Below are 14001 nucleotides of genomic sequence, written 5' to 3'. Positions count from 1 at the left end.
GTCACGATCTGATAAGAGCTTCGAGCTTTAGATTAGAGCAGATTAGAGCAATTTTTCATGTGCCAAGGCATCGTGTTAATTTGGACTTCGTTTCTACACATACAGCTCAATCTCAATTTCTGAATTTTTAAAGGAAGACTCGTCCTGACACTCATCAAACTTGGTACTTCAGCTATTCGCACAGTCGCCATGGAGATAACCATTCAGTCTGCCAAGTCCGAGGACATCCCAGCCATCGTCGAATTCATCAAACAGGCTAGGTCCGTCATGTTCCCGTGGATAGACGCAGAGTCTCAAAATGAACATGCTCAGCGAGAGCTTAGAAACTTCTCCAAGACTTACCTGGACAACCCTAACGGAGCTTTTTCGACGGCTTACGGCAACGGTCAAATCATTGCCGCCATTGGCTATGCGCCTTATGACGACCGGTTTCCCGAGCTCGGTCTTGGCCGTGAGGGCGTGGTGGAGTTTGTGAGACTCTACGTCAACCCAACCTGGCGCCGCGCCGGACTGGCCTCGAGACTTTGCGCTGCCTTGGAGCAAAGAGCGAGAGATGCAGGGATGACGAAGCTGTATCTCCATACCCATCCATTCCTCGAAGGCGCCATCGGATTCTGGGAGCGCCAGGGGTTTTCCATCTTGCAAGTCGACGACGATCCTGTCTGGCAAACAACACACATGAGCAAAGCCTTGTGAAGTTGAAGCGGAATTCTCATAGCCGCCAGCTTGTGTCTTTATCGCAATCATGCACATTGGGCTTCAAAGGGCAACGAAAGTCGCTTCGTGGTGGGCCACGTTGCCTACGTCATCTAAGACAGGCTCAAATCCATGAGCTCAGCTCACATTCCTTTTCCTCCCTCCCAACAATCACATCAACAAATTTCTCATCCTTCCCACGTCTTTTCAAATTGAGGGGCCCAAATCGACCGCCGGGCAAGCTTCTCAGCTGCTCCATGAACACGCTGTCGGTCGATATGCAGAGAAGCGGCGCAGCGTATCTCCCGCCGGAGCTTTGGGAGATGATCATCGGCAGCATCACGGATTGCGACTACCTGCCCCGCGTCTGGTTCAATTTTCGCCGCGTATCTCGGATTTTCAAGGAAATCACCGAGCGCGTCTTTTCGTCAAACCACCTCCGATACAGCCGCATCACGCACGTCTGCTTGGACTTCTTTATCATGACGCCTAGGGGCGGATTCATCAGGGTTGATGAGAAAAGACTCATGCTCGATTTTGATCGACTTTCCGACGACGGGGAACGCGCTGTATTCAATGAGAAGCACTTCACAGGCTTGGGAAATCTCGACAAACGGATCATGTTCAATCGACGCCGTTACAAGATTGGCGACATACTTGACGGTTTCCGTGGCGGCTGGGCAGCTTCCCACAAACGAGCGACGCGGGAGGACCGACCGCCATATTCTCCAAGTCATGAATGGGCAGACATTTCGCCGCTTCCACACATCTTCTCTCTGAGGAGAATTGCCAACGACACCGATCTTCCCGGCGCGGAGTATGATTTCGAGGGTCTGGAGATGTCGTTTCTCTGGAAGCCGGCATTGAGCAAGCTTCTTGGGGAAGAGGAGCATATGAAAAAGGAACAGTTGAAACGAATGGCGACATCCGTTGATATGCGCTTTCTAGTGCCACTGTGCAGTCGCGATGCGGCAGGGGCGTCTATGTGCTACCCAGCGGAGCCCAGAGAAATCCTCAATAGGACGAGAATGGAGCGCATGCGAGCCGAGAATGGCAAAAATGGGAAGCGAATTGTGACAGACGATGAGCTTTTGATGAGCAGGCATTTTGAGGCCAAGGAGATGGAAATCTTGGCCTTTAGGCATGGGTTTAGCAAGTCTGTCCTCAAGGATGAGTGGGTCATGCGTCAAGATGAAGACGGAAAAGAGCAAGGGGGCTCGCCTCTTCCAATGTCTTGCAATGAGGATAGTGATCCTTGCGATTCAGTTGGGGATTACGATTGTCCCCATGTCTACGTTCCTCACGCCATTGTCAACAAGAGCTATTTCTTCAGTTATGATTAGGGGTTAATGACCTTGGTTTGACAGCATTAGATCGACTCTGTTAAGCTGTGTGACGAAGGGATGGTGACGCAACATAGGTTCGCACTAGACCTATGAGTCAAAATGAATTACCATGTAGCCGCTCAGCTCCATTACAAGCTATCGGAACCGATGCCGGCCGGAAACCCTACCCGAAGCCAGTGCGGGGATCCGCCCCGTTCCCACGATAAGGTGCGGAGTCTCCGACGGGGCATCGTTGATTTCGTCGTGTCCTTCCCGTTTCATTGACTGACGAGGTGAAAAGGAAGGTAATCCCGAAGCGGTATAGCAGGGTGTTGGGCGTTGATATACTGCTCACCTCAACATCCATCTTTCGACAGCCAACAGTCACCCGTCCAACAGTCATCATGAATGGTTCCAGTGCGAGAGCACTCAGCGTCATCCCGGGCTCTTTTCATGGCCCTCTTGTCTTCTCTGATGTGCCTTTGAGCTTCATGATGGGTGTGGACCCAAAGACCGGCGTTGTCGTCGACGCCCATCATCCACTGCTTGGCACGTCAGTGAAGGGCAAGGTCCTGGCCATCCCCTGCGGTCGGGGCTCCTGTTCCGGCAGCGGGGCGCTTGTTGAGCTCATTCTCACCGGCAATGCACCATCAGCTTTGATATTTCAGGAGCCGGAGATGATTCTGACTTTAGGTGTCATGGTCGCTGAGGCCATGTTCGACCGCCGCATACCCGTTATCTTCTTGCAAGGTAACGAGAACTTCGAGAAGTTGCGTGGGGCATCAGAGGTAGACATTAACGACAAGCAGTTGTTAATCATGCCAAACCAGGTGGCTCTACCCCTTGAGCCCCGGAGCACAAGAGGTATCAGCCTAAGTACGTCCGATGAGAAGTTTCTTTCCGGTCAGGGAGGAGAGGCAAGCCGCATTGCAATGGAAATCATCGTCGCCTTTGCCGCTTTGCAAGGAGCGAAATGCCTCGTGGACGTATCACAAGTTCACATTGATGCGTGTGCCTACAACGGAAAGAGCAGTCTTCATGTACCGGAGCACCTTCTATCACTCGGTGGACAGTTTGTAGTGCCTTCAACTTGCAACTCACTCAACGTCGACCGGCTTCGATGGAAGGAGCTTGGCACCGATTCAGAAGCAGTCATCATGGGAGATAAGATCGGCGAGGCTTATCTCAAGCTCGGGGCCAAGCTCAGCTTCACCTGTGCCCCCTACCTCCTCGATAGCAAGCCCAAAGCCGGAGAGCAAGTCGGCTGGTCCGAGTCAAATGCTGTCGTCTTTGTGAACAGCGTCCTCGGAGCACACACGCAAAAATACCCGGATTACCTCGACGTCTTCATCGCCTTGACCGGCAGGGCACCATATGCAGGTTGTCATACTCCGGAGGGAAGGAAGCCAAAGATCATCATCGAAGAGCCTCAACTTCCCGGGCATGACCAGTCACTGTTCCCTCTTCTTGGCTACCACATCGGCGACATCGTTGGCGGAAAGATACCCTTCATCGTCGGCATGGAAAAGACGAACCCCACTATGTCCGACCTGAAAGCCTTTGGCGCCGGTTTTGCAACGACTTCCTCAGCGCCGATGTTCCACATGAGGGCTATTACGCCAGAAGCAGCTTCCTTTGACGGACAAACTGAGTCCCTGGATCGGGTAATCGTTGACGTCAACGGCCTGCGAAAGACCTGGAAGCAGCTCAACACCGCTTCCGATCCTTCTTTGGACATAGTATCTCTGGGAAACCCCCATTTCTCCGTAGAGGAGTTTGCACAGCTCGCCGATCTCTGCAGGAACGAGACGAAGTCGCCCAGCGTTGCCGTCATCATCACAACGAGTCGCGACATCTATCAAAAGGCGCTGAAACTAGGCCACCTCGATGTGCTGGAATCGTTTGGCGCCCAATTCATCACGGATACATGTTGGTGCATGATAGAAGAACCCATCGTGCCAGCGGCATCCAAGCAGATCATGACAAACTCTGCCAAGTACGCACACTACGGGCCTGGGATAGTCGGGAAGAAATTTCATTTCGGAGACGTCCTTGCTTGCGTCAGCGCGGCTTGCGCAGGGTTCCGAACCGACAGAGAGATGGCGCCCAGCTGGCTGTTTGGGTCTGGATCGGAGACTTAGTGACTTATCAGTGAAAGAATACATCGGCAAAGTCCCGAGATGCGTCTGAAACCGTCCGCCGTGGGGAATCGGGAAAGATAGCACGCCGGGATCCATGCCGACTCAGTGTCTCTCGGCCGAGATTTGTGGCGTAGGATGCCTTTAGCGAGGCCAATTTCTCCGTGCAAGGATCGAATCCCAGCCACTTCGCTTCTTGATGTGACGAGAAGTGCGAGAAAACGGTGGTGGGTTGCAGCGCATAAGACACGAGATTACCAAAGACTTTTCAACCGGAACCAACGGTCCTCCATCATTTTGTCTCCTCTTTGGCCAACGCTACAGTGTAGGCTCTCTTAGCGGACTCTAGATTGGTGTTTGAAGAAGGCAGGGCACAGTATTTCGCTTACACCTGTTACGAATACTCGCACTTGGGCGGGCACATATAGCCAATCATGGTGGCAGGCCATAGACGAGCCATATTCTGGTTCAATCGCAGCAATGTACCGACATGCAATATAACCGATCATTAAGCATATTGTTTTGTACCTGTTGTCTCCGTGGCAAATGAAACGGGGTTGACGAATACTGCGCGGATCTTCAGGCCAGATGATGCCACAGTCTCATGGTGATCAGAGGGTATAATCAGGCCAGTTTGAGTTGGTTCAGCTTGCTTCTGTTCAAACATTTCATCGGGACCTCCGAGTAGCCACTGAAAGTCCAGCGCCACAGTGGAACAAACATCAAAATGCAACAACATTCTGAAGATCTATTGCCTCTTGTCTTTCGTGTTCAGCCACCAAAGATCTCTTCGGTCCCCGGAGGAGCTCAAAGCGGCCTCCATGTTGAGCCACACCTTAACAGGGCTCCTTATGCCCGGTGACAGGTTGTCTTGGTCGCATAAACGGCCTCTGTTGGAGTCCAATCTGCCCAATGAGAACCATGTTTCAACAATCTCACTGAACCTTCGCGCCGGGTTTTGAGCCTCCTACTGGCCAGTGGTCCATTCCCTGCTCGTCTTCCTTCTCGACCGGGCGTATGGAATAATGGCAAACACCGGCTTGCGGGGTTCGAAGCTGGGGTAGACGTGGCCATGCACCCCGTATCTCGACGTCTTTACGCAGGACGATGCGTGATTGGCTGCTACATAATTGTTGCCTACAGGGACGGATACACCCGTGTTACAGGTGAGAGTCGGGGGTGAGATCGTGTGGTTCCCCGCGTTGCCCCAGTTCCGATGGTAATCTCAGAGCTGTTACGTCAATTGGCGTCTCCGATGTTGACGCCATGTTCATGCTTGTCAAAATACCCATGGAACTTGTGGGGTACTGCAGTGCCGACCGCTCAACGGCCTGAGCTAAACACCTTTTGGGCGTGTTTGAGCACAAGATAGGAAAGGCCAGAGAGGAGAATCCGGTTTTTGTTTCCCAGCTTAATCTTCTTACGGGGCAAAGCTTATGCATGAGCTTCGTTCAGGCACGGTATTACAGACCGTTTTAGCGCCTCTCTCGGACGTGACTTCCCATGAAGGAGCATAAGGAGTATTCCACCGCACGCTGTACCACCAACATGAGCTTCTGCAGACCCGATACTGACGAAACGACGACGATCTTTGCCTCGTTTTGTGAGGTTAAGGCCCAAGGATGCGTGCAAATCCCAATTTGTGGCTGAGGAGGGGTAAGCTCTCTCTCACCTCCGTCTGATGTCGAGTTCAGCTGGGCTTGCCACATGGCGCCCACATGGCCTCGCAATATCGAGTCCCGAAAGTGAAGATCATGGGATCAACCTAGTTTGAATGCCATCCTTGTTCCCGACTACGACGTCTTACCTAGCTCAAATGAGGGAGAGAGTGTTCAAAACTAACCGTTAGTACGCCGCCCATGGACTAGTCAGGGCACCTTTATTTGGACTCTCTATTTGGTTTCATGCTATACCTTGGCTTCCAAGCTAGGGCTCGATGTGGCTCAGCTTTTCCTGAAGATATTCTGTGGCCATGTTGGTTTCCAAGTCTTTACCACCCAATGTCCGCAGACAAAGAACAAAAACAGGTAAACATCTCGCAAGAAGCCAGACATCAGGTTCAAGAATCAGTAACTAACATGGTTACCAGGTTGTATCTCATGGTATGCTGCCGTTAACCTATCTGATTAAACCATGATCTAACCAATGTACAGCAGAGAAGCGCGAAAGAAATGTTGCGAGCGCAAGCCTGAGTGCACACGTTGCTCTCTCAGGGGTCTGAGTTGCACATATGAAGTCGTTGAGCCAAAGCGGTCGAAGACTACCAAGAGGGCGTCACCATCATCAAAGAAGGCTCGAAACATGTTTGCGGGGAGAACTCAAGCCAGAGGAGGGATTCATCCACACTTTCGCAGTCACAAAACCAACTCCCAGCCGTCCATCTGAAGAGACCATTGACCTCACGGTCTCTCCGCAGCTGGACGTAAACTTCTGCAACATGGACTTAGACGAGTCAATGGAGTTGTTCGACACTTTGGGAAACAGCAGCGAGTCAGAGGTTTGTTCAACCCTCACCAACAGCATCTTCGACGATTCAGTGTCAGCCCGATCCGGCTCCGTCAACCCCATGTCACTGTCTCTTGAGCTACCCTTCCCAGTATTCTCCGACCTGACAACAGACTCGCAAAGCCTGAAGCTCTTGCATCACTTTTTCAGCACCCTGTCACCGCTTATCGTCTTTGTTGAACAACCGCACAACTCTTTTCAGGACCTCATCCTACCCATTGCCTACGACAACTCACCTGTCTTCTATGCGATCTGTGCTTTTGCCTGTGGACACTTGGAGCATACTGGCGTCTATGAGTCTAGACACTCGTCCGAGTACAGAGCTTTGGCGGCCAAAGGTGCTTTCGAGTTGGTGCAGTGGAAGTGCCAGCATGAAGAGGTTCTCGCAACCGTTATGCTGTTGGCATATTATGAGGCAGTAAGTCCGGTACTTGAGCTGGAACTAAGGAGTATTATCGCTAATTTTCCAGCTCACGTCGTCTAATGCCCCTGACATGTTCGTCGGACACTTGAAAGCGGCATTTCTGGTCATCAGCTCTATCCCCGAATCCGAACGAAGTCCTGCAGTCTGCTTTCTGGAGAAGGTACGGAGACATGGCGTGACAGATCAGAGGTACCAAACTGACAACATACAAAGGCCTTTCACTACTTTGACGTGATCTCTTCCTTATCGCTTGGGATCAGCCCGGTTTCAGCGGTTTCCGTAGCAGACTACACCTACCCGCTGGCAGTCATGACATCCCCAAGGCCTAACGAGATCAACAATGCTGACCCGTTTATGGGGTTGGTGGGCGACCTGTGGCCAGTATTGTACCGTCTCAGCATCGCAATGTCGCTGAAGGAGGATCTTGAAGCAGCCATCGCAGCCAATCAAGGGACCAAAGCAGCCGTTCTCAGGGTCGAATACGAGTCAATAACAAAATCGACAGACAAGGCCCTTCAAAGCTGGCAACCATCCGTCGACCCGAGCAACATCTTGATGTCTCTGGAGGAAGATGGGAACGCTCAGCATCAGCATCTCGAGGCCATGGTTCATAACGCTCAAGCCTATCGCCATAGCGCACTGGTATATTTACATCGAACTGTGTACGGCTACCCTATCAGCCATCCCGAAGTTCAGAAGAACACTCATTTGTCTCTGGAGAGCTGCATGGCGGTCATCGCCTCTGGGGGACCCGCAAACGCGCTCTTGTGGCCTTTATACGTGGCTGCATGCGAGGCCGTGACGAATCATGACCAGGGACTAGCGAAATCAGTGTTTTTGGAGATTGGAAGAAGGCAAGGTATGGTCAACATTGAACGGGCGCAGGGGACTGTTCTTCAACGATGGGCCGGGGTAAGCGGAAACGGCTTAATAGGGCGTGAGATGGACACATGGGCCAGAACTACAGGAGGCATGGTGCATAGCATAATATTAGGCTAAAGAGATTACACTAAACACACCATCAAGTAATATGTAATGTTTGATTTCAAAGGGCTGCTCATTCACCGTGATATCGTGGCTTAGAGCACCGCAACGGCTGATTCCGTCGACTTCGTGACTGGGATGCCCATGGAGAGTCGCCTCATTGGCAGTCAAATGTTCAATCAGAGAAGGACACAACCGACTTGTGCGACGCACCCGGGCGAACCACTATGCCTCGCGGGCAGTGCATCTGCATGATGGCTACCCCGCCTACCTACATTGGCATAAGCTCTCATTCGCCAGCCTGATTTTGTGATAGGAATGGTGAGGCAAAATTTGCCGTTTTGCTCTTCTTTCCCATCTCCCATCTGTTTTTCTTTTTGACGCTTTCACTCAGATTCTCCAGGTTGTTCTCGAATTCGATCAAAGGGCGTGACCATCGCTGGGTTAGAACCCCGGTCACTTCAATTCCTCAGCAGCTCGCGCGACTCATTCCCATGTGCGATGGCCGAAGTATTAGGAACGGTCGTTGGCGTGGTGTCCTTGGGCCTTCAGGTCTGTTCGGGGATCACCAAATACCTCGACGGAATCCAAGGACACAAGGACGAAATTGCCTCCGCTTCTCGCCTGTGTCAGTCCTTGCAAGGAGCAGCAGATCAGATACAAGCGATGCGAAACAACATTGCAGCAGCTTCAAGGGGACATGCCACAGCCATCGAGAAAGCCATGATGTCTGCAAATGCAGAGCTCGCGGTCTTGCGTACGTTCGTCGATGACATAAGGGTGAACGAGGACCCTTCCAAGTCCATCTCAGAGTGGATCAAAGACCGCACAAATCGGGTGACATACCTGTTCCGACGAGGTCATCTCGATCGCCTGGAAAGTCAGCTGTCAGAAGCAAACAAAGCACTGCAGTCTGCTCTCCAGGTAACTCAGCTGTACGTCATATAAGAAATAGTTACGAGGAATGATGAACTAACAGCGTTCAGTGCGATATCCATCGAGACTGGCAACATAACTCGAAGCATTGGACCAGAGGTATCGACAACGAGGACCGAACTCAACACCAAGCTCGATAACCTACAGCAAGTTTCGAACGAAGACCACCACACGATGGGAAAACTGTCTGATGACTTGTCCCACGTGAGCCTATCTCTTGAGACATTCGTTCCGCAGGCGCAGCGGCACATGGAGGTGTCTTCTGTTCAGTTCACTCGTATGGAGAGCCGGATGGAAGAATTATTTTCTACGCTTGTCTCTACCGATCCTCAAGTCGTTCTGCGACGGGTATTGACGAAGCCAGACGCACTTCGTCTGGCATGTACGGAATTTGAAATCGGTCATCGGTACCCTCATTCAACGGTTGAACCGCAAAGTGACTGGCAATATGGCGCGGCTAAGAACAGCATGTTTAGCTGTCGATGTCATCCACGGCGAGTGAGAAGACAAATGATACGAGGCTTCCGTTCTGCATTCGTTACTGCGGAACGTCTCGAGGAGAGAACACATGCTCCTGATTGTCCGCTGGCGGGAATCAGTCCGTCGGGAAAAAGCTGGTCGCTTGGCGTATCAACGAGAGTCTTCCGAATGCTCCTTTCCATTGCAATTGCTGTGTCAACGTCGTCAACCTTTGGAGCGGGAGGGCTTAGTATATGTCCTTCGTTAAGGATTTATTTTGTCCGCGATCAATCACCGGCTGAGGCCATTATTCGAACGATTCAATTTTCCACCGAACTTGATGAAAATACCTTTCCTGTTTTTTAAAAAAAGGCATTCGAGCGCTACATTGGATCTTTAGAACCGGCAAAGCATCACCACTTGATGCGGATGCCTGGGACAATAATCTGCTCAACGTCGCCTGTGGTGAGATTCATGCAGCCGATGCATTCGACGTGTGGAAACTGAAACCTCTTTTCGAGTTTCTCGTCGCTCTCGGTGTGCCGAGAGACCATTGCGACATAGAAGAGGGGTAAGTAGATGACTTCCGCCGTATCCATGGATGTGTGTTTTCTAAGTGGTTTCGACAGACTTCCATTTCACAACTTATTCGGCTGGTTCGCGCTTTTTTTTAGAGGATGCGGAATTGAATGGTTCTGATACCAGCTCCATCAAGGACATAAACTTCACAGCAGTGGCACAAGACCATCAATTCCTCATGCCCGACGACATCTCTGCGATGTCCAAGTATGGGTTAAGAGACGATGATACTGCCACTCCTATGAAGATCAAGTTCTACCATCAGGTAGCTCGCGCACTTCCCGAAATGACAGAATGTAGACTCCCGCATACGTTGTCATTCATGAACAGCAACTAAATTATCTTCACAGGGTATGAAAATGCAATGCACACGGCAATCATACGGAAGGATGAAGTTGCGTTAGCCGAAATCCTGAAGAAAGGTACTGAGAAGGCCACACTCTGGGAAACAGACACTTTTGGCTACGCAGCCGTGGAGCTTCTTGCTTCCTGGACGAGGGGCTTAGAGCTTCTTTTATTTCACTGCGGGTCACAGGTTCTGCAATCGGATGACAACAGGGTGTCATCAGTGCTTTCTTTCGCCCTCAGCGGGAGTAAGGAGAGATGTTCAGTGTCTCCACCTGCAAGATGCCCTCATACCTGCTCTTGTGCTGACAACGTAGTCATACTTTTAGAAGCAGGCTGTTTGATTAAACTTGACGACGAACTACTTACCTTCGTGCTGCATGCGTCAACGCGGTGTCAAGAAGCAGTGGTTGGTCATTTGAAGAAACGACGTGAAGACCTGGCATATCTAGCATTAAACCGGCTCTCCCCAACAGAGATCAAAGATTTCAGAGTCTCAGAGGAGACTATACTCGACATACAAACTCAAGAAGTTGTAAGGGCATTGGAGAAAAGGGATGTTCAAGTGCCGCAGCGGCTTCAGACACAAGTTGTGCGTTATTTCGACAGCAAGAATCGGTGGTCACTGTACCACCTGATCAGCGCTTCACGAACCGATACGGATACAATACATCTCCTGAATATGGCTCGATCCCATGGTTTCGGAGAGGTAGATGAGCCAGATTCCACTGGGAGAACGCCATTAATGATCAGCACAAGACCACTGACGTTTATGAATCTCGTCAGGCTAGGTGCGGACCCAACTCGCAAGGTCCCAGACTCCGTGTCGGGTTTTACGACTACGCATCATTCATTTGGGATTCTCGGACGACCTGAGTACAGAAAAGAAGACTTTCGGATGATGATCAAAGTCAAAGAATACTTACAGTTGTCGTATGACTTCCCGTCTGAAGACGAATGTATATGCGAATGTGCGCCTTACGGTTGTCATCCGTATTCCAAGTTATGCAAAAGGATGGTCCGATATCGTTCGTCTCAGTGGAGACAAGGACTGGACTTGCTTTCGAACCGAATCGCCCAGGTCACAAAGGGACATGGGGATGTGCCTAACGATCTCCAGTTGGCGCTAGTGCGAATGGCAACGTTTAGATCCCTGTCAATTCATCACACTTGCTGTCTTTCCGAAGGCAAACCAAGACACATCGACGACGAAGATATCCAAGAGTTCTTGGAAGAAGACTCGCGGGCTATTGAGAAATTGCATGAACTGCTACCGGAGTTCGAAGCTAAACTTGTGGAAATGAGCTGCAGCTTTTCTGAATTCATGGGGACGTATTGGAAAGATAGAATGGTTCAAGTTTTAGAAGAGCTGAATGAACCGCAACCCCTGACGGAAGACAATTTGCGGGGGATTAGACGCCTGGGAATCGATCTCCAAGTTGGTGACGAGGATGGAGATGGAAATAAAGCTTATGACAAAGTCAAGCCGAAACGAGGGTCTTTGGAATACTATATGGCCCAGTTGGATGAAATAATGGAAGAAGCTGGCGTCTAGGTCGGCAAAAGAGGTGTTAAGGATCAACTGAGTGCATGCAGTTTACTTATTTGCAGCTCAGCCCTAGTACGACAAAGATTGTTTTCACTAGACATTGAAAAATGTGATCAACATGAAGGACTGGGTAGCGGATTGTTTGAAATATTAGATTTTCGCAGCGGAGTAGTGTGTAGTCAGGTGTAGTTATGCTGGTAGATGGAATTGAGAACTTCAGAGGCAAGGGGTCAAGTACGAGGGCTACCCAGAGCTGCTTTTCGTCGTTGCTCGTTGATGGAAGGTCAACGTCAGTGTGCAGCACGATGTTCGGCTTGTTTCTTCTGTCTTGTAGATTTGAACCTCAATACCTACAACATCGCTGTACGTTTCGCGGGGCAAATGCAGTTGAGGGTCTTCAGTCACTCTTGAATCTGATTGTCGAGCTGGGGTTCGAAATGCTCAATTCGAGTCGCTGGGGTGGGTTGCTTCTCCTGACATGCACACATCATCCAAGACTCACGACCATGGGAGCGTTGAAGTTGAACGTTGAAGGGGGACGCATGGCGTCCATATTTTGATTCGTGATATTTGGTCATTATCTCCCCCGATAAGGGTATTGTTGTAAAAAGAACATCGCCGGAAAGACGTCACCGCGCGAGTCTCATGACGTCCGATGGCGACGTTTCTCATCGGACAGGGCCTTTTGAAGTCATTACCATCAGTCATTGCAGTTCCCAAAAGAAGTAGTTTTAAGTTCGTTCCCGTTCCTGCCTACGCACCTCCTCCTGGAAAACATTCCGCCCGGGCGAGTGGGGCGGTGGACTCGTTGGTTCGAGTTGGATATTCGCGTCGTTCTTCAGTCCGCGGCTTTTTGGCGGACCGGCGACGGTTTCGTGGTATTTCGCTGCTGCTGCGGCAGCGGCGGCCGCGTGACGGCGGCGTCGGCGGAAGCATAGCCAGAGCATTACGCCAACGATGGCTAGAGTGATTAGGATGACGGGGAGTATGATGGCGACTAGGTTCGGACTTGAGCTGGAGCTGCCATCGATGTCGAGTGCTGGGCGGATGGTGAAGACAGGACCGGTGACGTTCTGCTGCTCGTCTGTGATGGGGTCGTTGTACATGAGGATGAGGGTCATGTTGTTCGAGTCTTTCTCTTCGAGATCGCCGACGCGTGGGGTCCAATACGCCCATCCATCGCCGCCGCGGATATTTGTTACGGAGAATGCGGGTGCCGCATCCATATTTCCGGTGTTACTGACATCATACCCGACGATTCCAATTGGCGTGTTTGGGTCCTCGAAGAAGGTAGTGTCCCAGGTGACTAGAGGGAGAAAAGGTTAGTTGGGGGAGGGGCCGCGACTCAGACTTGATTTAAGCTTACTGTAGTACGTTGTCTCCACGTGCAGAGTACTACCACGTCGCGGCTGGCAGAAGGGAGCGTCGGTGCCCGGGTTGTTGTTGCATACGGAAAATACTCCTCCAAATCCTAACGTGTTGCTGGCTTGCGGCGGCGGAGGCACGCCGGTGCTTGTTGTGAGAGCACCGTTGGTCGCGGTGACGGTGAAGACGCTGCCAGTAAGCGAGTACGGCGGCGGGCTGAGGGTAGTGCGAGCGCCATTGCTGGTGACGACTGATGGTGTGATGGTTTTTGGTTGACCTTCCTCATCGACGGTGATCCATTCGTTGACGGGGCCGGGGCCTTGTCGAGCTTCGATGGCGACGGCGGATGATGTCGCAAGTAATGTTGTCGCAGCAAGTGCTGACAGGAGGAGTCGTGTATTTGAGAACATGGTCTGGACTCTGCGTGGGTCAAAGGCCGGAGGAGCTTAGACGTCGTGTTCGGGGAGGAGGCATTCGGCCTTCGTGTGGTATGCCGTGCCACTATTCCGTCTATCGTCCGTCGCAAAAAAATAGGAATCGGGGATGGTGAAGAAGCTCGACACGGGACGTCTTAACAGACGAAGCGACAACCGAGGAGGAAAAAAAAACAGAGCAGATCGACTGATGAACCAACCCCTAGGACGAAATGCAGCCGTACCTTGCTGGGCCTGAAATAATAAGCGGCAGCAAGGGAGC

General features: G+C 51.3%; 5 protein-coding genes across 5 annotated transcripts; 4 read left to right on the top strand and 1 right to left on the bottom strand.

The window, feature by feature from the left end:
- Nucleotides 1–189: 189 nt before the first annotated feature.
- Nat8 (N-acetyltransferase 8) lies at nt 190–696 on the top strand (the record flags this gene model as incomplete). Its single annotated transcript, XM_037321316.1, has 1 exon — nt 190–696. The coding sequence occupies one exon, from the start codon at nt 190–192 to the stop codon at nt 694–696; it is 507 nt and encodes a 168-aa protein (XP_037179465.1).
- Nucleotides 697–953: 257 nt separating this feature from the next.
- Nucleotides 954–2039, top strand: CGCA056_v006064 (uncharacterized protein; the record flags this gene model as incomplete). Its single annotated transcript, XM_037321315.1, has 1 exon — nt 954–2039. One exon carries the CDS (start codon nt 954–956, stop codon nt 2037–2039), a length of 1086 nt encoding a protein of 361 aa, XP_037180327.1.
- Nucleotides 2040–2425: 386 nt separating this feature from the next.
- Nucleotides 2426–4162, top strand: CGCA056_v006063 (Uncharacterized protein; the record flags this gene model as incomplete). Its single annotated transcript, XM_037321314.1, has 1 exon — nt 2426–4162. One exon carries the CDS (start codon nt 2426–2428, stop codon nt 4160–4162), a length of 1737 nt encoding a protein of 578 aa, XP_037180320.1.
- Nucleotides 4163–6596: 2434 nt separating this feature from the next.
- On the top strand, nt 6597–8087 carry ARA1-3 (L-arabinose-responsive transcription regulator ARA1; the record flags this gene model as incomplete). The annotated part of the gene is made up of 3 exons (XM_037321313.1): nt 6597–7082; nt 7135–7248; nt 7302–8087. The coding sequence occupies 3 exons, from the start codon at nt 6597–6599 to the stop codon at nt 8085–8087; spliced, it is 1386 nt and encodes a 461-aa protein (XP_037180321.1).
- A 4584-nt stretch (nt 8088–12671) lies between these two features.
- CGCA056_v006061 (uncharacterized protein) lies at nt 12672–13715 on the bottom strand (the record flags this gene model as incomplete). Its single annotated transcript, XM_037321312.1, has 2 exons — nt 12672–13246; nt 13307–13715. The coding sequence occupies 2 exons, from the start codon at nt 13713–13715 to the stop codon at nt 12672–12674; spliced, it is 984 nt and encodes a 327-aa protein (XP_037180322.1).
- Between the last annotated feature and the right edge of the window lie 286 nt (nt 13716–14001).

Source organism: Colletotrichum aenigma (genome assembly GCF_013390185.1).
Source record: "Colletotrichum aenigma strain Cg56 chromosome Unknown KSG_Cg56_contig04, whole genome shotgun sequence".
Classification (NCBI taxonomy): Eukaryota; Fungi; Ascomycota; class Sordariomycetes; order Glomerellales; family Glomerellaceae; genus Colletotrichum; species Colletotrichum aenigma.
The sequence above is the reverse complement of the archived record's forward strand: the minus strand, read 5'-3'. Positions and strand labels throughout refer to the sequence as shown.